We start from the raw sequence: 21,542 nt of genomic DNA, 5'->3' as shown, positions 1-21,542 counted from the left end.
ACGTTCTATACACCAGCGGGTCAACTGGACTACCAAAAGCTGTTAGTGTGTCTCATCGCGCAGTTACGCAGAGTCTGCTCGCCCATGATCGCCATATCCCGCATTTCTCTCGATTTCTCCAATTCGCTGCACCTACTTTCGACGTCTCAATCTTCGAAACGTTCTTTCCTTTCTACCGAGGATGTACATTGACTAGTCGCACGCGCGTCGATATGCTTAATAATCTTCCTGAGACCATGCATCTCCTTGATGTGGACGCAGCGGAGTTGACGCCGACGGTAGTGAGTAATCTGCTACATGGTCGTGCAAGTGTGCCCGGCCTAAAACTGCTGCTCACCATTGGTGAGATGCTCACTCAGGACGTGGTTGAAGAATATGGAGGTACCGACACCCAAGACAGTATTTTGTGGGCTATGTACGGCCCAACAGAGGCAGCGATACATTGCACTTTGCAGCCTCGCATGATGTCTGATGCGTCAACCCAGACTATCGGCTTTCCTTTGGACACTGTCTCGGTCTTCGTAGTTGCACCATTGGGCGAAGGCGACATATCTTCATCCTTCTCGATACTGCCTGCTGGACAGGAAGGGGAGCTTGCAGTTGGCGGACCGCAGGTTGCAGAAGAATACCTCAACCGTCCCGAACTCACTGCCAAGGCATTTACCCATCATCCGGAATATGGGTATGTGTATCGGACCGGTGACCGAGCCAGGCTTCTCAGTAATGGCACAATCATGTGCTTAGGGCGTGTCGCCACCGGACAGGTTAAATTTCGAGGGCAAAGAGTCGAACTAGGGGAGATCGAACAGACAGTCCTAAAGCTTGATGGCTGCCGTGCAGCTACAGTCATGGTTATCGAGGAATCTCTGGTCGCTTTCTGTGCCACAGGCTCTCGGGAATTATCGTCTGCAGACGTTATACAGACCTGCAAACAGTGGCTACCTCAAGTCATGATACCGAGCGATGTGATTTTCATGCAGTACATGCCTCAACTACCTTCGGGCAAAATCGATCAGAAGTCACTTGTCGCGATGTACAAAGAGAGACCACATCATAATGGGACAAAGACGGCATACCTGAGCAATGGTAGTGAACATAAATTGCTCGATCTGCTGAGACTCCATCTGAAGCAGAGCTTGAATCAAGAATCAATTCTCGCATCTGCCGGCTTAGACTCCCTTCGTGCCATCAGACTGGCCACGGTATTGAGAGCTAGTGGCTATCAACTCAGTGCGATACAAATCCTCTCAGCTACCACTGTTGGCGATCTTGTTCGTATCGCCAAAGACGCGAAGAGGTCGAATGGCATTGAACCAAACACCGCAACGGACTTCCAAGAATTTGCACCACGAAACATCCCTGAATTGGAACAGCGACTTCCCGATATTGCCTGCATTCTTCCTTGCACACCATTACAAGAGGCTTTGCTTACGGAGACTGCTATCAACCCTAGCGCATACTGTAATTGGGTTGAAGTAGAATTGTCGCAGCGACACTCTTTCGAGCGAATACAAGCAGCGCTTTTACGTCTTGCGCACGACAATGAGATCCTACGTTCTGGTTTTCATCCCGCAGATTCGGAGAAGCACACATTCATGCAGGTCATTTGGGAAAGGCTGGAGGACTCGCACGTTCAAAACGTACGGAATTTCACTAAAACCTATGCGTTGAGTTCTCACGAGTTCTTACTACGACCGTTGTATGTCCAAGTTATGACACATCGTGAACGACCACGACTTTTGTTTCAGATCCATCATGCCCTGTACGATGGTTGGTCGATGGACTTAATGCTGCAGGATCTCATGGAGACGCTGGATGGGCTCAAGGTCAGACCACGACCACAGTATCGTGAGATTATCAAGTATCACATTGGCTACTATGATGTGTTGAAAGAGACGGATAAAATGTACTGGACTGACCTCTTACGTGACCGTTCAGAGGTCATGTTACCAAATTATAACGGAAAGGTTATTGACAAATCTCCAGCCCGTTCGCTCTCAGGTCGCTCAACAGTAAACATACAGACCTTACACGCTCGTTCCCAATGCCTCATGATCAGTCCACAGGTTTATTTTCAAGCTGCGGTAGCTTATGTCCAAAGCTTGTACCTGGGCACGAGTGATGTTGTTATCGGAAATGTCACCTCGGGACGCACAATTCCAGTCTCCGGTATAGAAGACATTATCGGTCCTTGTATTGCGTCGCTTCCATTTCGGCTCCACTTCACCCAGCTTCCGAAAGCGCTCAACATCCTCCGCGAAACGCATCGGTTGAATCGGGAGGCTCTGACGCATTGCGCTCTGCCCCTACGTGAAATCGCAAAAGCGGTAAGCACACGTAGAGCAACACGGCTTTTCGATGTGTTATTCGTATGGCAGCAAGCCTTGCAAACAGCATCGACTACAGCAACTTCTGCACATATCATCGACAGCGCGGACGAGCTAGAGTTCAAGCTTACACTCGAATTTGAACCGCGCTCAGATCACATCTCGTATCGTGCTACTTTCGACCCATCCACGATCCCAGAACACCAAGTGAATTACCTGTTCTGGCAAATTGACGCCGTCGTAGACTTATTCCTCGAGAATGTTGATTGCGCGACGGCTGACATCGCGATGTGTTTCCAAGCTGAACTCCACTCGATCGCAAATCCTGTGCCTCGACAAATTTCGTTGCACCATGGCCCAGCCCATGCTGTTGAGCAATGGGCATCGACGACACCTGACAGGGAGGCTTTGGTGATGTCTCACAGAGTCAATGGCAGCATGCAAGTTGAAGGCTATCTGACGTATGCCGCCCTCAATCGTCTTGCCAACCAAGTCGCTCGTGTTTTGATACACCAGGGTGCCTGCCCAGGCTGTTTGGTGGGCGTGATCATGGACAAGTCGATCAATCTATATGTCGCCATACTTGCTGTCCTCAAGATTGGCGCTGGATACCTCCCTCTGGTTCCCGACCTTCCAAGGGAACGGACCAAACTCATACTGAACGAGGCGCAAGTTACTTTGTGTATTAGCGAGTCTTCAGCATCTGCGCATCTAGATAAGTCTACGTCTTCGAAGACTATTAACCTAGACAAGATTGATGTTTCTTTATACCTGGACGACAACCTTGGCATTCCTTACGATGGAGCAAGTGTCGCATACGCAGTCTTCACAAGTGGTAGTACTGGCACTCCAAAGGGAGTTCTCGTCACACACGAAAACTTGATGAGTAACCTGAGCTACTTATCGACTGTCTATCCATACTCAGAAGGCTCAAAACTGCTTCAGTCATGCTCACAGGCATTCGACGTGTCTGTCTTTGAGATCTTTTTCTCATGGCATGTCGGCATTTGTCTGTGCACTGCAAGAAAGGACGATTTGTTCTCGGATCTAGAAGGTGCCATCAACCAGCTTGGGATCACACATCTAAGTCTCACACCAACTGTTGCGGCACTCATCGATCCGGACAATGTGCCACAAGTCAAGTTCCTCGTTACAGCTGGAGAAGCTGTGACTGAACATGTGCGGCGCAAATGGGCTGGACGTGGGCTCTATCAAGGTAATCTTTGTCAAAACTGATGCTGGCACTAGCTGACGGAGTGATTTACGTAGGTTATGGTCCATCCGAGACGACAAATATCTGTACAGTACGTTCTTCGGTCTCGACATCGGATCTCATCAACAACATTGGCAAACCGTTTGACAACACCTCTGCATTTGTGCTGGATCCAACCAGCGAGACAGTTCTTCCGCGTGGAGCAGTCGGCGAATTATGTTTCGGTGGATACCAAGTCTTCCAAGGATACCTCAACCGACCTGATTTGACAGCCGCCAAAATTATCAATCACCCTACATACGGTCGCCTATATCGTTCCGGCGATTTGGGCGTAATGCTGGCTGACGAATCTATCCTGTTCACAGGCAGATTGGATGACCAAGTCAAGATCCGTGGCCAGAGAGTGGAGCTTGGGGAGATTTCTTCCACTATTCTCGATCATGGATGCGTGCGGGACTGTACTACTTTACTGCTCCGAGACTCATCAAGGCCAGAAATACTGGTGACCTTCTGGGTGCCATCTGTTTCCGAAGAAGGCCCATTCAAGATCATGAAAGGCCGTGATTTTCATGCAGAAATCATCTCCATTTTCGATTCTTTATTGAACCGTCTTCCTGCATACATGGTACCCTCGTACCTTGTTCCCGTCAGTCGTTTGCCCATGACGGCGCAAGGGAAGATAGACAAGCGAAATCTAGGACGAAATTTCCGAGAACTCACGGAGGATATGAAAGCTGGTACAACCGTATCGCAGGACGTACTTACTGATGAAATCGGACTGTCGACTTCTTGGGAAATTCAAGTTGCAGATCACCTTGCAGAGATACTTGGCATTTCTGTCGAGAATATTAACCGAAATTCATCATTCTTCCAGCTTGGGTTGGACTCTGTATCAGCAATCAAATTGAGCAATCGACTGAGGAAGGAGACTCTTGGGGATTTCACCATCTCTGCGATACTCAAGAACCCTACTGTAGCGCACCTGGAACAGCTGAAGGCAAAATGCAAGAGAGGGAATCACACGCTCAATGGGACAAGACCAGGTACCGAAGATGCAATTATCCCGTCAGAGACTGCTCGTATTCGGACCTGGTTCGACAAGAAAGATGTTGCGATCGCAAAGATCTACCCCTGTACGCCACTTCAAGAAGCAATGCTTTCCACTGGACACTCGACGGCCACTACGTCCTACAGTAACGTGATGGCGTTCTTTGTCAAAGGAGACGTGTTACGCCTCCAGCAATGTTGGGCTTTGATGGCTCAACGGCACGAAATACTGCGCACCTCGTTTGTAGCAACCAGCGACCCATCGCATGCTTTTGCGCAGGTCGTGCTGCAAGACGCAAATTTGATTTGGGATGAAATCACCTGGACAAGGGAAGCATTCCATGTCGCCAACAAGACGGTGGCAGATCTCTTGCAAGTCAACAAACCGCCCGTGTGGCTTGCACTTGCGAGGTCCAACACGTCAACAAGACTGCTATTCTGCTGTCACCATGCAGTGTACGACGGCATCGCGATACAAACTTTGCTCAATGAAGTGCAAGAAGCATATCGTGACCACAAGCTTCCTTCGCCTCTTTCTTATGATGTATATCTTCAGCAAATGCTTTTACAAAATCTCGCCGAAGCTGACCAGTTCTGGACTGCTACATTCCAGGACTTTGAGCCTACAGCTTTTCCGGATCTTACTGGCAGAGTTCACAAAGAGCTCTATACTGCTGCTGCTTGGCGCCGACAATTGCAATTGCCACTAAGCACGATACGACAAGCCTGTCAGAACACGTCCATGACATTGCTCTCTGTCATCCACGCCACTTGGGCTAAGCTTCTGCATTATTACACTGGAGAGAGCGATGCCTGTTTTGGCAACGTAGTAAGTGGACGCGCTCTTTCCGGGCATGACTTGGACCGCCTTGTAGCCCCCTGCTTCAACACACTACCCGTCAGGATCAATTTCGACTTCAGCAATGACAACTTAGCCTTGGCTCAGCAAGTCCACACTTTCAACGTCGAGTCCATTGATTTCCAGTTGACGCCACTTCGTCGCATTCAAGGCCTGGTACTCAAAGATGGTGGTCGTCTCTTCGACACTCTCGTCATTCTTCAACAGCAGAGCGAACCACTAGACACCACTATATGGGAGCTCGAAGAAGATCGTGGTGTGATGGACCTACCACTGGTCTGCGAAATATCACAGAATGACACCGAGGACAGACTGGACCTGATCTTGCACTATCACGACTCCATTCTTTCCGAGAGAGAGGTTACGCTCGTTGCAGAGACTTTTGAAGCGAGTTTAGCAACCATAATACATGAGCCGCATGCGCCGGCTCATGACACTATCAGCTTCCCTAAACATCTTCAAGCCGAAAGTAATTGCAAACTGAAAGATCCAGAAATTCGGTCCCAGTTCTTGCATTCGGGGTTGGAACGGAATGCAGAAGCCAGTCCAAAAAGAATTGCCCTCGATTTTCTGCACGCAGATGGTACAAGAACAACTTGGTCGTTCCAATCACTCAACGATAGGGCGAATGGCATTGCACGTATGTTGATGAACCTTGGTGTTAAGCCCGAAGATATCATCCCTGTGCACATACCCAAGAGTCCATCATTCTATGCTAGCATACTAGGTATACTCAAGGCCGGCGCTGCTTTCGCTCCCATACATCCTGGATTGCCAGAGGCGCGAAGAAAACTCATGCTACAAGATTTAGGCGCACAATATGTCTTGTGTACTGCAGGATTCACGCCACCTACGACCACATGTGAGGCGATTCTTGTCGATGCAGAAGGGCCTAAAACTTGGCCTGAAGGGAACCCCGCTGTTAAAGATCTCACATCTTCAAATCTCGCCTACTGCATCTTCACAAGTGGCTCGACTGGAGTACCGAAAGCTGTGAGCATGGAACACAGCGCACCGATCCAGACCATCGAGTGTTCTAAATCACTCGTACCCTGGACTACATCTTCAAGACTCTTGCAGTATGCCGCGACGACTTTCGATATGTGCTATTACGACTGCTTCCTTGCCTGGACTCTTGGCTTCACACTATGCGCGGCCGAGCAAGACACGATGTTGAATGATCTGTCTAAGATGATTAATATTCTGGACAGCGATCTGCTAGATCTGACGCCATCCGTAGCTGCCTCACTTGAAAGATGCGAAGTTCCCAACGTCAAATGGCTTTACTGCATCGGTGAGGCGATGACTTCTAACATAGTGAAGGAATGGGAAGGCGCTTGTGTCAATTCCTATGGACCATCCGAAGCTGCTTTTTGCACCACAATATGCCCTGTCTCACAGAGTTTCAAGCCTTCTGTGATCGGCAGACCATTTTCTAGCACCGAGTTCGCCATCTTCCCATCAAAAGGTGATGGACTTCTGCCCTTGCTCAGTGTCGGAGAACTGTACATTGGAGGCACACAGTTAGCGCGAGGCTATCATGGCAGGCCGGAGCTCACCAAAGAAAAGTTCGTCACCAGATCTGGACGACGGTTCTACCGAAGCGGCGATGTTGTCCGGATGCTGAGTGATGGTAACTTTGAGTTCATCGGACGCACAGACGACCAGATAAAGATACGTGGACTGAGAGTCGAGCTTGGCGAGATCAACAACATACTCCATGGAGCGCATCCAGACGTACAGGCAGCAGCTACCCAAATCATGAGGAAGGACGACGCTGCGAAAGAGCAACTCGTTGCATTCTTAGTCGCTAAGCGTTCAGTCGACGAAGTTGAAGGTGAAGAAATACGCCGTCAACTCGGACAAGTTGCGAAAGACCGCCTTCCTTTGTACATGGTACCCCAATTCTTCATCTTCGTGGACAAAATTCACCGATCACTTGCTGGCAAGATTGACAAAAAAGCCTTAACCGAGATCTTTCGGATTTCAGTAGATGCGAATTCCTTGCCTAACGGAATTTCGAATCTATCTTCCGAACACCAATGGACTATATTTGAGAGCCGCATCAGAGACGTGTTCGCGCACTTATCGAGTTCAGCACCGGAAGATATTTCACCAACCACGACCATCTATCAGTTGGGTCTAGACAGCATCAGCGCAGTACAAGTCGCAGCTGTCCTGCGGAGAGAGGGCCATTTAGTGAACGCTGCGGACGTCATGAGGTATCTCACATGCACTGACCTTGCGGCATTTCTCAACCACAATGCTGCAGCAGAGCAACCGGCGGCAGCAACGTTCGACTTCCAAAAGTTCGACACAAAGCATAGGCCCAGTGTGCTTGCATCGTGTAATGTCGCCAACGAAGACATCGTAGCTATACGCCCCTGTACACCACTTCAAAGGGGTATGATCTCTCAGATGCTTGCAAAAGAAGGAGCCATATACATCAATTACCTACGCCTAGACCTAAAGCCTGGTACAGACACTAATCGTCTAAAGAAGGCCTGGGAAATAGCTGCTCACGCTCACATGATGCTGCGAACTGGATTCGCTCACATACAGGACAAGAGCCATTCATTCGGTATGATCGAGTACGCGCCCAATTGTCTCGCTTTACCATGGGACGCACCCATCAAGAATGCTGCTTCGGTCGCCACGGAAGTCTGGCTTGAGAAGCTTCAGCGCGAAATGGCGAGAGAACTCCACCGGCCGCTCTGGCACGTTCGAATCGGTCAGGATAATCATACACAATTCCTCGATCTCGTCATTTTCCATGGTCTATTCGATGCACAAAGCCTTCAGTCTGTCTTCCAAGATGTCATTGCCGCGTACCACGACCAACAGATTGAGTCTCCAGTGGGGCTAGATCCCATTATCGATGGTGTTCTTCAGCGCAGCACAGCGTACGGTGATCACGGAAAAGAATTCTGGACACAATTGGGCAAGCAAGGTGCTCCTTGCCGCTTTCCAAACCTAGCTCCTCTGCGCTATAAGCCACAGTCGTCAGCAGTACGAACGCATCGATCTAGCAGGTCTCTGTCCGATATCGAAGGCGCATGTCGTCAAGCAAACACCACATTACAGGCTGCTGGAGTTGTGAGTTGGCTATCTCTAATTGCAGCTTATACTGGGGAAACCTTTGCAACTTGCGGAGTCGTACTTTCTGGTCGCGATTTCGAGATCGCTGAAAGTGCTGTCTTTCCTTGCATCAACACAGTGCCAGTCTCGCACAAAGTGACAGAGGACACAGAGCAAATGCTAAGTGCAATCACAAAATTGATGGCCGAGGTACAGCAGCATCAACACATCCCGTTGAATGACATCCAGAGACTCATGGGTTTTTCGAACGAACCTTTATTTGACACCATTTTCGCTTACCAGAAGCTATCCACGCGTAAGGATTTGAACAATATTTGGAACATTGTGGACGAGAGAGCGACAATCGAGTATCCTCTGTCAATCGAACTGGAGCCCAAAGGTGACTTCCTTGAGTACCGCCTGACATTCTTACCACATCTCATACCGCAAGGGCAAGCGAAAGTGATGCTCGAGCAGCTTGATCACCTATTAGAGTGCTTTATCTCGCATGGCAAGGCCGCCAACATTGCTGACATGACACTCTACTCTATCGCCCCAGCTATGGAACCAGAGCTTCCATCGGAAGCTCAATTTCTTCACGATTTCGTTGAGTCAACGGCTATGAAATACCCGGGGCGCGTTGCCTTCGAGTTTGCCAACTCAATCCACGAAGGTGAAAATCACAAACAGCGCTGGACATACTCGCAGTTAAATGCGGAAGGCAACCGGGTCGCCAATCTGCTCATCGCCAATGCAGTACAACCAGGTGACCTGGTATGTGTCTGTTTCGACAAGTGTCCTGAAGCCTCATTTGCCATGCTAGGAATCTTAAAAGCCGGTGCTGCTTTTGTTGCAATCGATCCCGGAGCGCCTGCTGCTCGACAAGCTTTCATCACTCGTGACTCTGGAGCTACCGCTGTCCTTTCCATGTCAGCACAGTCAGCTCAATTCATCAAAGACGTACAGGTGCCCGTACTAAACTTGGACGAGACAAAGCCTAGCTCTTATTCTAGTGCGAAACCGTCACTTGGAAGAGATCTCAGCCCTCAAGATCGCAGTTACTGTCTATACACTAGTGGTACAACAGGCACGCCCAAAGCTTGCGAGTTAACTCATGAGAATGCCGTCCAAGCACTTCTCGCCTTTCAACGTTTGTTTGACGGCCACTGGAATTCGGAGTCGCGTTGGCTACAATTCGCATCTTTCCACTTCGACGTGTCAGTTCTTGAGCAGTACTGGAGCTGGTCTGTCGGCATATGCGTGGTATCGGCACCCCGAGACGTCATTTTTGAAGATCTGGCTGACTCCATCAACACACTGGACATTACGCATATTGATCTGACACCAAGTCTGGCCCAGATACTGCACCCGGACGATGTACCAAGCCTATGCAAGGGTGTCTTCATTACTGGCGGCGAGAGCTTGAAGCAAGAGATCTTGAACGTGTGGGGTCCGAAAGGAGTGATTTATAACGGTTATGGACCAACCGAAGCGACTATCGGATGCACTATGTACACGCGGGTACCAGCCAATGGCAAACCGTCAAACATTGGAAAGCAATTTGACAACGTCGGTACTTTTGTACTCAAACCTGGTACAGACATCCCCGTTCTTCGAGGCGGTGTCGGCGAGCTCTGTGTGTCGGGCAAACTCGTTGGCAAGGGCTATCTCAAGCGCAAAGATTTGACGGCAAAGGGGTTCCCACACTTGAAGCGCTTCAACGAGCGTGTATACCGTACAGGCGACTTGGTCAGGATACTATATGATGGAACGTTTGACTTCCTCGGGCGTGCAGACGACCAAGTGAAGCTACGTGGACAACGTCTTGAGATTGGTGAGATCAATTCCGTGATCAGACAGTCAAACAAGAGCATCTCGGACGTTGCTACACTGGTCTTGAAGCATCCTGGGCAACAAAAGGAACAGCTGGTTACTTTTGTCATTCATGGCCAGGCAACCCGACAATGCAACGTTTTGCTAGCAAGCGCATCGGAGATGATGACAGTAAGAGATGCATGTCATGACAATCTACCACCGTACATGATACCTACGCATTTTGTGCCGCTTACATCAATGCCACTCAATATCAACAACAAGGCTGATGCAAAGAAACTCAAAGAACTATATGAGAGCCTGTCTGCCGCAGATCTATCAAAACTCTCAACGAGCTCTGATGAATACAATCAATCTTGGTCCGACGAAGAGCGCAGGCTTCAGGATGTTCTTATCAAAGAGCTTCACGTGAACGAGGATACAATTGGTAAAGAGACCAGCTTCTTCGAGCTTGGCATGGACTCAATCTCAGTGATTGATGTTGTACGGGCAATGAAACAGGCTGGAATCACTAGTGTGACTGCTTCTCTGATCATGAAGCATTCTACTATCCGCAGGCTCGCCAAGGCCCTGTCCGACGAGACTCACCGTTCAAGCGATCGAGCTTCGGTTCTCGCAGCTCAACAAGCCATTGCTGCCATGCAACATCGACATCGTCGCGCGGTTGCTCGAGCTCTCTCCATAAGCACTCACGACATCGAAGCTGTTGCGCCTTGTACCCCTCTGCAGCAGGGTATGATTGCCAGGTCCTTGGATAACGACAATGGTCTCTATTTTAACACGTTCGTGTTTCAGCTCAGCAAAGAGATCAACCACGAAAAGCTTAGGGCAGCATGGCAAGTTGTCCATGCTTCAGCCCAGATTCTGCGTACCGTCTTCGCGAACACGGAAGATGGATACGTACAGGTCGTCCTTCGCGATGTAGGATCTCCCTGGGCATCGAATCAGCCGCAACATCCCTACAAAGGCGAATCTCTGAATGGCTGCCTAAGTAGGATCCACGGAGATTGGGTGCGTAGCAACACAGACCAGTTCGGGCGCCCGTTTGAACTTCGCCTTGTCCAGACTCAAGAGAAGCAGATCCTAGTCATACACATCTTCCACGGCTTGTATGACGGCATTAGCATCGAGCTCATCTTCAAAGCTGTCTGGGATGCGTACAATGGTCGTGAAAGCAACGATATCGCGCCTTCATTTTTATCAGCACTTCCGCATGGACCTTTGAAGGTCCTAGACGGCGCAAAAGCCTTTTGGCAGGAACAAATATCGCAGGATGTTTCTTCACACTTTCTTACGCGACCACCCGCTGATTTCAGTGGCAAAGTCACCAAAGTCACACGTGAGATGCAAGATCTGGGTGCGCTTGAGTCGACTCGCCGAAAGCTCAACGTTACAGCGCAGGCTATTGCGCAAGCTTGTTGGCTGGATGTCCTTAAAGGGCATGTCAAGGCTGCTTTGACAATTGGCATCGTGGTCTCTGGGCGAAGTATTGACCTCGAAAACGCCGATCGCATTATGGGGCCTATGTTCAACACTATACCGTACCAAAACAGTCATCAGCACAGCGAAACTTGGGAGTCGCTCATTAAAAGAGTACATGATTTCAACGTGGCAGCTCACCCGTATCAGCATACTCCGCTGCGCGATATCATGAAATGGTGCAAAGTCGATCGCTCCCAGTCACTCTTCGACAATCTGTTCGTATATCAAGTAGCGCAGACCAGCCAGGCCTGTATAAAGAACGATTTCTGGGAGTTGTTGGATGGAGACACTGTAGCAGACTATCCTCTGGCTTTCGAGGTCGAGCAAGGACCGAACGAGAAGTGGAGCCTGACACTTGTAGCACAGAACCATGTGCTTGACGAAGCTACATCGAACGTGCTCCTGGATCGGTTTGAAGGAGCGCTACATCAAGCTTTGACCGAGCCAACAGCTACCCTCGAGACTTTACTTCCACCAAACGGCACAATAGAGACTATTCCTGAGGCATCAAATGGTCTAATTCTGCCTCTCAATGGTACTGAAAAATTTGCATGGACAAAAGAAGCCAATGTGCTCAGAGAATCGCTTGCAGAATTGACGAGCAGTGAGCTTCAGAGCATCGACCAGTCTACTTCCGTCTTTGAGCTAGGCTTAGACAGCATTGATGCCATAAAACTGTCCTCGAAGCTCAAGAAACAGGGCATTGATCTTCCAGTTAGTGGTATCATGCGCGGCCTAACAATCGCAAAGATGCTCGCACACATCAAAAGGCCCGCTGACATAGAGGAAGATGAAATTAGCAATGATTCCGAGTTTCAAGCGCGCAAGCATGAGCTAGTAGGACACGCCAAACGACAAGGATTTAGCACAGACCAAATCGAGAATGTCTTGCCCTTGACGCCTCTACAAGAGGCCATGGTTGTCGAGATGATCACGTCCGAGTTCACGAGATATTACAATTTCGATGTTATGAAGATTGATCAAGACACCGACATTGAACGGCTCAAAGTTGCTTGGACTCTAGTAGTCCAGGCCACACCGATCTTGCGTACTTCTTTCGTTGAGGTCGAAGAACCTGATATTGAAGAATCATACGCGCAGATAATCCATGCCAAGCCTCACCCATTCTGGAAGGAAAAGACATTGGACTCCGAGCCCGACTTCTCAGCGTTGTTCGAGGAAGTCCGACAAGAAGTATCAAACGCGAAATCATCATCGCCACCTTTTCACATCCTGCTGATCAGATCTACCGGTCAAAACTACTTACTCCTCGCTATTGCGCATGCTCTTTACGACGGATGGTCACTCGGCCTGTTACACGCTGATGTCAAAAGTGCATATGACGGCATTTTAAAGCCTCGGCCAAGCTACCAGAAGACCCTATCAAAGATTCTGACAAGACCTGAAGACAATGCCTCGGATTTCTGGGGTGACTATCTTGATCAGGCTGAACCAAGTGCATTCAAGCGACGACCAAGAGCAGCAAAAGAGAAGACAGATACTGTCCACCGCGCGGAGCGAGAAAGTACCGTCTCAGCGGCCAGTCTGACCGAGTTTGCAAAGAAAAGCAATGTCTCTTTGCAGACATTGGGTCAATCTGTGTTTGCAGTCGTTCTGGCCTCTTATGTTCAATCCCTAGATGTGGTATTTGGCTCTGTCTTATCCGGCCGCGATGATGAAACAACCTTGCAACTTCTGTTTCCGACCATGAACACCATTGTTGTCCGGACTATCCTCCATGGAACCCGCATCGAGCTAGTGCGCCACGTACAGGAGAATTTCACCAGCCTCAAGCAATGGCAACATTTCCCGTTGAGGCAGGCCTTGGAATGTGCTGGTCAAAATGGTGGACTGTTCGAGAGTTTGTTCATTTACCAAAAGAGCATGAGAAAGATTGAAGATCTACGTCCACTATACACAAGCATCGCGGGCCACAGCGACGTTGAATACCCGGTCTGCGTGGAGATGGAGGTGGTGGATGGGCGGCTGCTTTGGCGATGCGCTGTCAAAGATGAAGTTTTCGATGAAGACAGCGCCCAAGAATTGTTGGACAGACTTGACAGAGTTTTGAGTGAAATTATGCTTCAACCAGACAGCCCTGTGATCGACTTCACGTCGCAAGGAACATCGCTATGCGGACTACCGCCATTTGACACTGACGGACGGAAAGATACGGTACCCGCTGTCAGATGGAGCGAGATTACAGGACAACGGCAAGGACAGCCACGGGAAGAGACGATCTTCGCGATACGCGAAGCTCTTGCTATCACTGCTGAGCTCTCAGACGAGGATGTTACAGACGAAATGACTATCTTCCACATCGGTCTGGACTCGATTAGTGCCATCAAGGTGTCTTCTCTCCTTCGCAAAAAGAGGATCATCCTCAGTGTTGGCGACATGCTCCGAGCTGGTACCGTTATAAACATGGCACGCGTTGCCGATGCACGCTTCTCTCAACAGCCAGAACAAAACAAGAACACCACGTCAACCATCAAGCATGCGCTGCAAGGTCTGGATCACGATGACATATTGAATCGTGCCAATTCTGAAGAATGCATGATAAAAAGTCTGGAAGAGGTGCAAATACTACCTGCGACGGCTGGTCAGACATACATGCTATCCATGTGGCTTAATACGAGGGGCAGTAACTTCTTTCCTGAATTCACATATAGTCTCAGCGGCAAGGTTTCTTTTAGGAAGCTTCAGGATGCGTGGACGTCTCTCGTGGCTACGAGCCCGATCCTAAGAACGTACATCATCGCCATGCAAGATCCACTTGTCCCGTACCTGCAGTTGGTACGCAAGACTGAAGGAAATGAGTCACGTGTCTTTGAAATCACTGAGCATGCCGAAGAGAAGTCAAGCACAGGGCAGCCATGGGCTCAGCTTTATGCCGCACAGGCCGAAGATGGCTGGACTTTGAAGCTCAAGATCCACCACGCATTGTATGATGGTGTAAGCTTACCAATTCTGATGCAGCAACTCCAAGCAATTTGCAACAACGGCACAGAACCAAGGCCAAATAAAACATTCGAAGAGCTGGTTGCTAGCAGTCTTGGTTCCCAACTCCGCAACTCCTTCTGGAAATCCTACTTCGACGGCGTCTCCCAAACTCGTCTGTCACAGCCTCAAAGATCGGTCAACATAAGATCTGAAGTCTTCATACCAAGTCTTATGCCCACAAAGGCACTGGAAGATAGCGCCCGCCAAAACGGTATATCTATTCAAGCGCTCTTCCTCGCCTGCTACGCCAGACTATACGCGACCCTCACAAAAACGCCGCCAGAACAAGACATCATCCTCGGTATCTATCTCGCCAACCGCTCCCTCCCTATTTCTGGCATCGAATCTGCAGCCATACCAACAGTAAACCTCCTCCCACTTCGCGTGCGCACACCATTTCAGCAACACACGGTGGAGAGTGCGAAGCGAATACAACAAGACTTGCAAAATATCGGGGGTCTGACCAATGCGACCACAAGTTTATGGGAGATTAAGAATTGGACTGGTGTGGTAGTCGACACTTTTGTCAATTTCTTGACACTACCGGATGCCGGAAAGACGCATGATGGAGAAGGTGTTACGATTGCGCCCACGAGTGACTGGAGTGAAGGGGTGAATCGTGTGAAGGAGCATGAAGAGATGTTCCAAGACGGAGATGAAGAGAGAATGAGGACATTGAGGAATGAGAGTGTGAATAGTGCATATTTGGTAAGTTTTTTTCCCCACTAGATTTCGAGTACACAATTAACATGATGTAGCATGCCATTGATATCGAAGCCACAGTGCGCAACGGCATGTTGGACGTTGGCGTCTTCGCACCAGTGGAAATGTTAGACTTGGCCGCTAGCAACAAATTGCTCGAAGATTTGCAGGCGGAGTTGGGCGGAATATAGCTTGATATTCTTTAATCACAACTGGAGTTGGACGGCTCATGTTGGCGTTTTTGTATATTCATCGAACACGGCGTTGGGCAAACATCGACCAGGCGCACCACGGTTTCCTTTAGCATCTCATCTCACAGCACATAAAATAAAAACCCACTTAGACTTATTACAACCCCCTGCCAATCGTCCCAAACCACCCCCTCAACGTCCCTACCCTCATCACCAAGAACACCGCACTAATCACCACATTCCCAAACATCATGTCGTTATACCCCCTCCAGTTCCAAAACACCTCGCTTCCCATGTACCGATAATTCGCCCACATGTGGCCCAAATCCCCCACCGACGCGGCCGCGAGATAGTACTTTGTCAACTTGGACTCGCGCGTGACGACGGTAAAGAGGAGGGATAGCATGCACTGGACAAGAAACATGTTTGCGATGGAGGCGGAGACGATGAGGGCGTGGGGAGGGAGCGGGTGAGTCGGGGGCACGGGGAGTTGGCGCGAGATGAAGTCTGCGGGGGTAGATGATGCGAGGTAGACGCCGATTAGGATAGAAGCTGGGAAGGGTGTAAGTATTTCCGAGGGAGGGTGAGTGTGTGTTGGAGGGAGAGATGGCTTACTGGACTCGAAGTATACGAAGACAATGGCGGGCCAGAAGGGGAGGTTTGTGCCTAGGGCCATGGTGTGCAGATAATTGAAGGCGTTGCTCGGTTCCGAGTGAATGTCTACTGCGCGGGAATCTGTACTTTGTCGTGGGAGATGCAATGCGCGTTGCTTACTGTGTATGTTGCTGACGCGACGGCGGGGCCTCGGAAGCTGCGGGACGCGTCTGGGAGAACACATCCTCAACCACATCTACCTGCTGTAGTGACGCAATTATAGCGCCTTTGGACAAAGTCTCTATTCAGGATGTAGATAGTCCGCGAACAGTCTGCGAAGATTTCGACTAGAAGCGAGCATATGCGATAGTAATATGCGTGATCGAAAGCGCGACTACGCTGTACGGCAAGCCCGATGTTCTCCTTCAATCGAAAGACCGATCAATCAAAGTTGATTGTGATTGAGGTAGTATGGCAAATCTGGTCATGAAAATGAAGTGAAGAGAGTTGTACACATCAGTGACCTTCACAATGGCAGTATTTCCAAAAACACGAGGGCATGACCATGAATATGAATATGTACTTTCTAAACCAAAATCGCTAAAGTCAACAACAACCCAAAAAGGATGCGCCGATCCAATGCCTTAAACTTCTTCTACACTGCAGACGCACTAAGCCTGCATCCTGCCCAGATCCACACTCTTGTGATACTTCCGACAAGGCAACTCAGTCCCTTCGTCACTGTCATCGCCGTCGTTATCGTCTTCGATGTCGAACATGCGCCGTAGCTCCTTGCACGCAACCATGTATTGCTGTCGCGCGCCAGGGCTTTCGCGGAGCGGGTTTGGCGCCTTGTCCCAGCCGTGTGGGACACCGGGTACACTATATCGGAGTCAGTGATGTGCCAAGTTCGCAAGTTGAAAGGACGGACCAGTGATAATGCACACGCTTCCCCAAATCCCTCTGCAAGCGATCGCGGAACTTCTCGCCTTCAGCAAGCAACATGTCCCACTCGCAGCAGAAGAGCACAATGTCGTCGGGCAGGGCTGCGAGCATGCGATCGGGCGCAACGCCAGGGCTCAACCAAGGATGCGCGAGATCGAGCGATGGGGGCTGGAGATACGAGTCATCGAAGAGTTCGGTGAAGACGGCGGGCAGATTCTGGTCCGCGCGGACACATGTGGCGCGGCGCTGGGCGCGGGTTTGCGTGTAGTCTGTGGGAGGGTAGAAGGACACGATGCCCCGAATCTTGACGATGGTGTTGGAGCCTTCGGTCATGACGGACACGGCGCCGCCCTGGCCGGTTTCTTTGTACGAGGAGACGAGGGAGAGCGAAGAGGCGCCGGTCTGGCGCATCATGGCAATGCGATCGAGACGGGACTTTTGGCGCACGAGGGGCACGCGGGAGCCGTTGGGGGTGGCCGAGGGCGCAGCGGTTGCGGGTGGTGTGATCAAGGCATTGGGGACGCTGCCGGCTCTACCGTCGATGATGCGTGCGCCCGAGGGAGTGCGGTCGAAGAGTTCGCCCTGGAGACAGAGAGGGACGGTGAAGCTCATGTTTCCTCCTGATGAGAAGCCCGAGACAGCGAAGCGCTCGGGGTCCAGCATCAGCTCGTCCGCATGTTGTGCCAGGTATAGAATCGCATCTGCGCCGTCTTCGACTGCCGTAGGGAAGGGGAGTTCGGGAGCCAGACGGTAGTCGACGCTGACAACGACGGCACCGACTTGGTCGACCACCACTCCACACCATCGCGCATCATCCTTTGCTGTTCCAAGCACGAATCCTCCTCCGTGGAAATTTACAACTACCGGGTATCTCTTATTGCCCTTCAGCTTCTTTTGTTTCTTGTAGTCCTTGGGTACGTAGAAGTTGAGTCGGAATCGTCCCTTCAGAGGCGAGATGGTTGCGTCAATGTCTTGGGTGAAGGCCGGTCGCGGTGGTAGTGGTCGCGCGAGCTTATGCAGCATCATGCCGATGCCCATGAGGACGCGCCAGAACTGCGCCTGGACGTGCAGTATCCATCGTGGGCGAGCACCGGGCATTGCGTTGAATTTTCAGAGTCGTTTTACCGAATTTCGCGGTGTTACGACGAATGCGCCATGCGAAGGCTGAAAAGGGGAGCTGATCGAGGCGCAGCTCGTGGCAACAACAGCGATTGTAATGGTAAAGGTGAGCCGCCCCAATCAACAACAGGTTCGATGAAAGCTTAGTGAATATTTGGCAGTTGACAGTAGCCTTAGACTTGGAGTTAGTTTGTTCGATTCGCGTGGTCGACGATCTAGAAACATGAGACATCGGGTTCCACATGCGTCTGACGGGCTATGACGTAGACCTGTGAGGCTCACTAGCGTGACGCAATCACCATCTCTCGAAGCCTCTATCAAGGACACCTCTGCAAAGCGCCGACATGGGATTTCCTTGTCGAGATCCTCGGGTACGGTAATTACGTCTTGTTCATCAACAAGAAGCTGGTCACTCGAGAGTAATATGGTGATTGGAGAAGCATGAATTCATGCGACCCACTGATATGTGTATTAGGAGGGCAGGATAAGTAAATCAACCCATGCTCATGGAGTAACAGTACAGGCCAGTGACTACCAATCCTCCTCCCTGTCGCATACCACCATGCGACACCGTAAATTCGTAGAAGCAAGCCAAGCGGGTATAGGGCTGCTCAAGTCCTCAGAAAGCGCTAGACGCCCACCTATTGATGCTGCCATGAACCGTAAAATGCAAGTATCCAAAACATGCGCTAGTGATGGAAGTCGACATCGAAGTCGATAAGGAACCTATGAAACGCCGGTGAAGTGTATGCGGAAATCACTCATGATCGAGGGAATACGTAATCGAGAAAGAGAGGGGCCAAACGGCGAAGTTATGCGTCGACGAAGAAGTAGTCCTCGTCCTCAGGAGCAACGTTGCGCTTCTTCGGGTGCGGGGACAGCATCTCCGCATTCACGTCAAGCACCTCGTACTCGTTCTTGATGAGCTTGTCCGTCTCCTTGACCTCGTACTTCTCGATCGCCTTCTCCAACGCGTGGTTGAGGATTTGGCTGCCATGGCTCGGGCCACGAGTGGCGTCGAAGGAGTAGGCGACCTCAGCATCGTGAGAAGGTGCCACAGAAGGATGCTCGACGTCCTCGTCGGCAGATGACTCGCCACTGGCATAGGCCATGTCCTTGTTGAGGGCGGTGCGAGCCTTCATGCCGCCCGTGGTCGCAGTAGGGAAAGCGGACCTATACCCATTAGCATAGTTCGATTTCATACGTTGTTCGTTGGTATATAGGACTTACTTCATGTGAGGAATGACGCGAGCAGGACGCGGGCGAGCATCTTCCTCACGTCGGCCTGGGCCAAAGGACTGGCCATGCGCCCACTTGACCCGGTTGTTCTTGTCGCGGTTGAAGCCCTTGGCGTCGCTGCGGAGGTCGCTGGTGTATGTTTGCTCGGACATGTTGGCTGCCTGAAGCTGGGCCGAGAGTATACGGGAGGTGGTCAAGGTATGGGTAAGCTGTTGGGATATGGGTTGCTCTGTGAGGACTTGATGGACTGGTTGAAGCTTTGGTGTAGGGACTAGGTAGATCAGGTAGCTTGGTTGAGAGAAGACAGAGAGCGAGTGACAGGGAAGCTGGTTATGACAGCAGGAGGTAATAAGCTCGGAAGGTGCTCGGAAGGTAGGAAGGCGTGACTGGTGTCTAAGATGACTCTGATGAGTGACTCAAGTGAGGACTGATAGGGAAGGGTAAGTGGCTATGCAATCAGGTAGATACGCGGAGGGTTGCTTATGAAAGCGGGAGGGCAGTCTACTACTGCGGAGGCTCCGCCCTTTATGCGATCAAAGGCGTACGCGCCTCCCCGCACCTTTGTCGTGGTGCTGATAAGGGAGACGTGAGGTAGCGGGAGCTGGTGACCAAGTTCCGACTCGCCGAGGCCCGTCTCAGCCCGAATCACATCCCGTTTGACGCAGTCGTGGCTTCTTATGATATCATCAGCAATCATGCGCCATAGTCGCAGGCGTGGGTAGGCTGGACGCCGGACTGGTTCCTGGCTTGCGCGCTCAAGTGCATGGATGATGCGAACAGTGAAGCCCTCAGCTGCTGGAGCTCGGCCTCGTGTTCCGACCCCACATCGCCCTCCACTCTCCAGACATCTGCGGTCACGGCATCGTCCAGCTTATGAGAGGAGCGCTTCCCAGCACGCAACTTCGATAAGGACCCGGACTCGGCCGCTGAACAGCCTACGCCCTGCTCGGCTAGAACAGGAGCGTCATCTACTTGCCCATGTCCGGCGACTATCCTGGAACACGACTACTGGTGCGAACTATACGCGACTGCACCCCGTACCATGGAAGCAAGCCATATGAATGGCCCATGGGTTGGCTTTGACACCTGTCGGGCGTCTCCGTCAATCAGCTCTCATTAAACCCTAACGTGCAGAAGCCTGCCTCTGCCTGGCGTTCACTCCTGAGAAGTCAGGCCAGCTGCTCAAGTATGGTACGCGGCTGCCTCCTCGTCCTCTTCATCGCTGCTCTCGACCTGGCCAGACTCGCTCGGCAGCGTGTCGGGAAACCAGCCATACTTTGCCAGGTCAATAGCGTACTGGCCCATAGCATCCTCCCGAACCTCTACCCCTTCTCTCCGCAAAGCATCAGCCTGACGCGCAGCCGCCCCTGGACCCCTTTGTCCCTCGTCAACAATGGTCAATAGGCAACAAAGGACTGACGTGGACAAATGCGACTGACCTCGGACTTATGCTGCCCTTTGCGTTGAGCACGCGCTGCCATGGCACGTTACCGCTGTGGAACGTCGCACTCTTCTTGCTGCTATCGGTCGACGGCGATGGCAGGTGTTTGAGACACACTCCAACTTGTCTTTGACGTCATGGGTTAGCAGCGTCGATGTGTGATCATTCCCTGTAGTACCTGGGACGTTCAGCTGGTTGGTAGCAAGATGTGTCAGCAGTGAGTCTTGGTGATGTAGCAGATCGCTTACGCTTCCCGAGGAGTCTCGCGATGTGCCCGTAGCTCGTGACCTTGCCTGCTCCGCGGTCAGTTCGGTGCATCTAGAAATGCAAAGTAAGAGGTAATTGCCGCGAGGTATTTCTTGGCACGCCTCAAATACTGCCGTGTACCATAAATGCACTTCCTCAGAGCGCTCGCCTGGTGCCATCTTTGAACTGCGGGGAGGTTGAGGGCGCTGAATGCGACATGCGC

General features: G+C 50.9%; 5 protein-coding genes across 5 annotated transcripts; 1 reads left to right on the top strand and 4 right to left on the bottom strand.

The window, feature by feature from the left end:
• Window positions 1-1,787: 1,787 nt before the first annotated feature.
• On the top strand, window positions 1,788-15,735 carry SNOG_02134 (hypothetical protein; the record flags this gene model as incomplete). Its single annotated transcript, XM_001792700.1, has 8 exons — window positions 1,788-1,906; window positions 2,432-3,543; window positions 3,633-5,833; window positions 6,527-8,396; window positions 8,531-8,542; window positions 8,568-9,536; window positions 9,612-15,550; window positions 15,601-15,735. The coding sequence occupies 8 exons, from the start codon at window positions 1,788-1,790 to the stop codon at window positions 15,733-15,735; spliced, it is 12,357 nt and encodes a 4,118-aa protein (XP_001792752.1).
• Window positions 15,736-15,892: 157 nt separating this feature from the next.
• Window positions 15,893-16,411, bottom strand: SNOG_02133 (hypothetical protein; the record flags this gene model as incomplete). The annotated part of the gene is made up of 2 exons (XM_001792699.1): window positions 15,893-16,287; window positions 16,351-16,411. 2 exons carry the CDS (start codon window positions 16,409-16,411, stop codon window positions 15,893-15,895), a joined length of 456 nt encoding a protein of 151 aa, XP_001792751.1.
• A 589-nt stretch (window positions 16,412-17,000) lies between these two features.
• Window positions 17,001-18,372, bottom strand: SNOG_02132 (hypothetical protein; the record flags this gene model as incomplete). The annotated part of the gene is made up of 2 exons (XM_001792698.1): window positions 17,001-17,211; window positions 17,261-18,372. The coding sequence occupies 2 exons, from the start codon at window positions 18,370-18,372 to the stop codon at window positions 17,001-17,003; spliced, it is 1,323 nt and encodes a 440-aa protein (XP_001792750.1).
• Window positions 18,373-18,820: 448 nt separating this feature from the next.
• Window positions 18,821-20,123, bottom strand: SNOG_02131 (hypothetical protein). Its single transcript, XM_001792697.1, has 2 exons — window positions 19,624-20,123; window positions 18,821-19,566 (listed from the first exon to the last, which is right to left on the bottom strand). The coding sequence occupies exons 1-2, from the start codon at window positions 19,782-19,784 to the stop codon at window positions 19,206-19,208; spliced, it is 522 nt and encodes a 173-aa protein (XP_001792749.1). The 5' UTR covers window positions 19,785-20,123; the 3' UTR covers window positions 18,821-19,205.
• A 691-nt stretch (window positions 20,124-20,814) lies between these two features.
• SNOG_02130 (hypothetical protein) lies at window positions 20,815-21,498 on the bottom strand (the record flags this gene model as incomplete). The annotated part of the gene is made up of 4 exons (XM_001792696.1): window positions 20,815-21,007; window positions 21,072-21,200; window positions 21,322-21,366; window positions 21,461-21,498. 4 exons carry the CDS (start codon window positions 21,496-21,498, stop codon window positions 20,815-20,817), a joined length of 405 nt encoding a protein of 134 aa, XP_001792748.1.
• Window positions 21,499-21,542: the final 44 nt, after the last annotated feature.

Source organism: Parastagonospora nodorum, assembly GCF_000146915.1.
Source record: "Parastagonospora nodorum SN15 chromosome Unknown scaffold_3, whole genome shotgun sequence".
Classification (NCBI taxonomy): domain Eukaryota; kingdom Fungi; phylum Ascomycota; class Dothideomycetes; order Pleosporales; family Phaeosphaeriaceae; genus Parastagonospora; species Parastagonospora nodorum.
Note: the sequence above shows the minus strand (reverse complement) of the source record. Positions and strands in the feature narration are given on the sequence as shown.

Excerpts from the sequence above, each read along its gene's own strand:
- SNOG_02131 (XM_001792697.1), bottom strand. The coding sequence starts at position 19,784 with ATGTCCGAGCAAACATACACCAGCGACCTCCGCAGCGACGCCAAGGGC. Across the intron at positions 19,567-19,623 it reads CGCGTCATTCCTCACATGAA|GTCCGCTTTCCCTACTGCGA; the intron begins GTAAGTCCTATA and ends TAATGGGTATAG.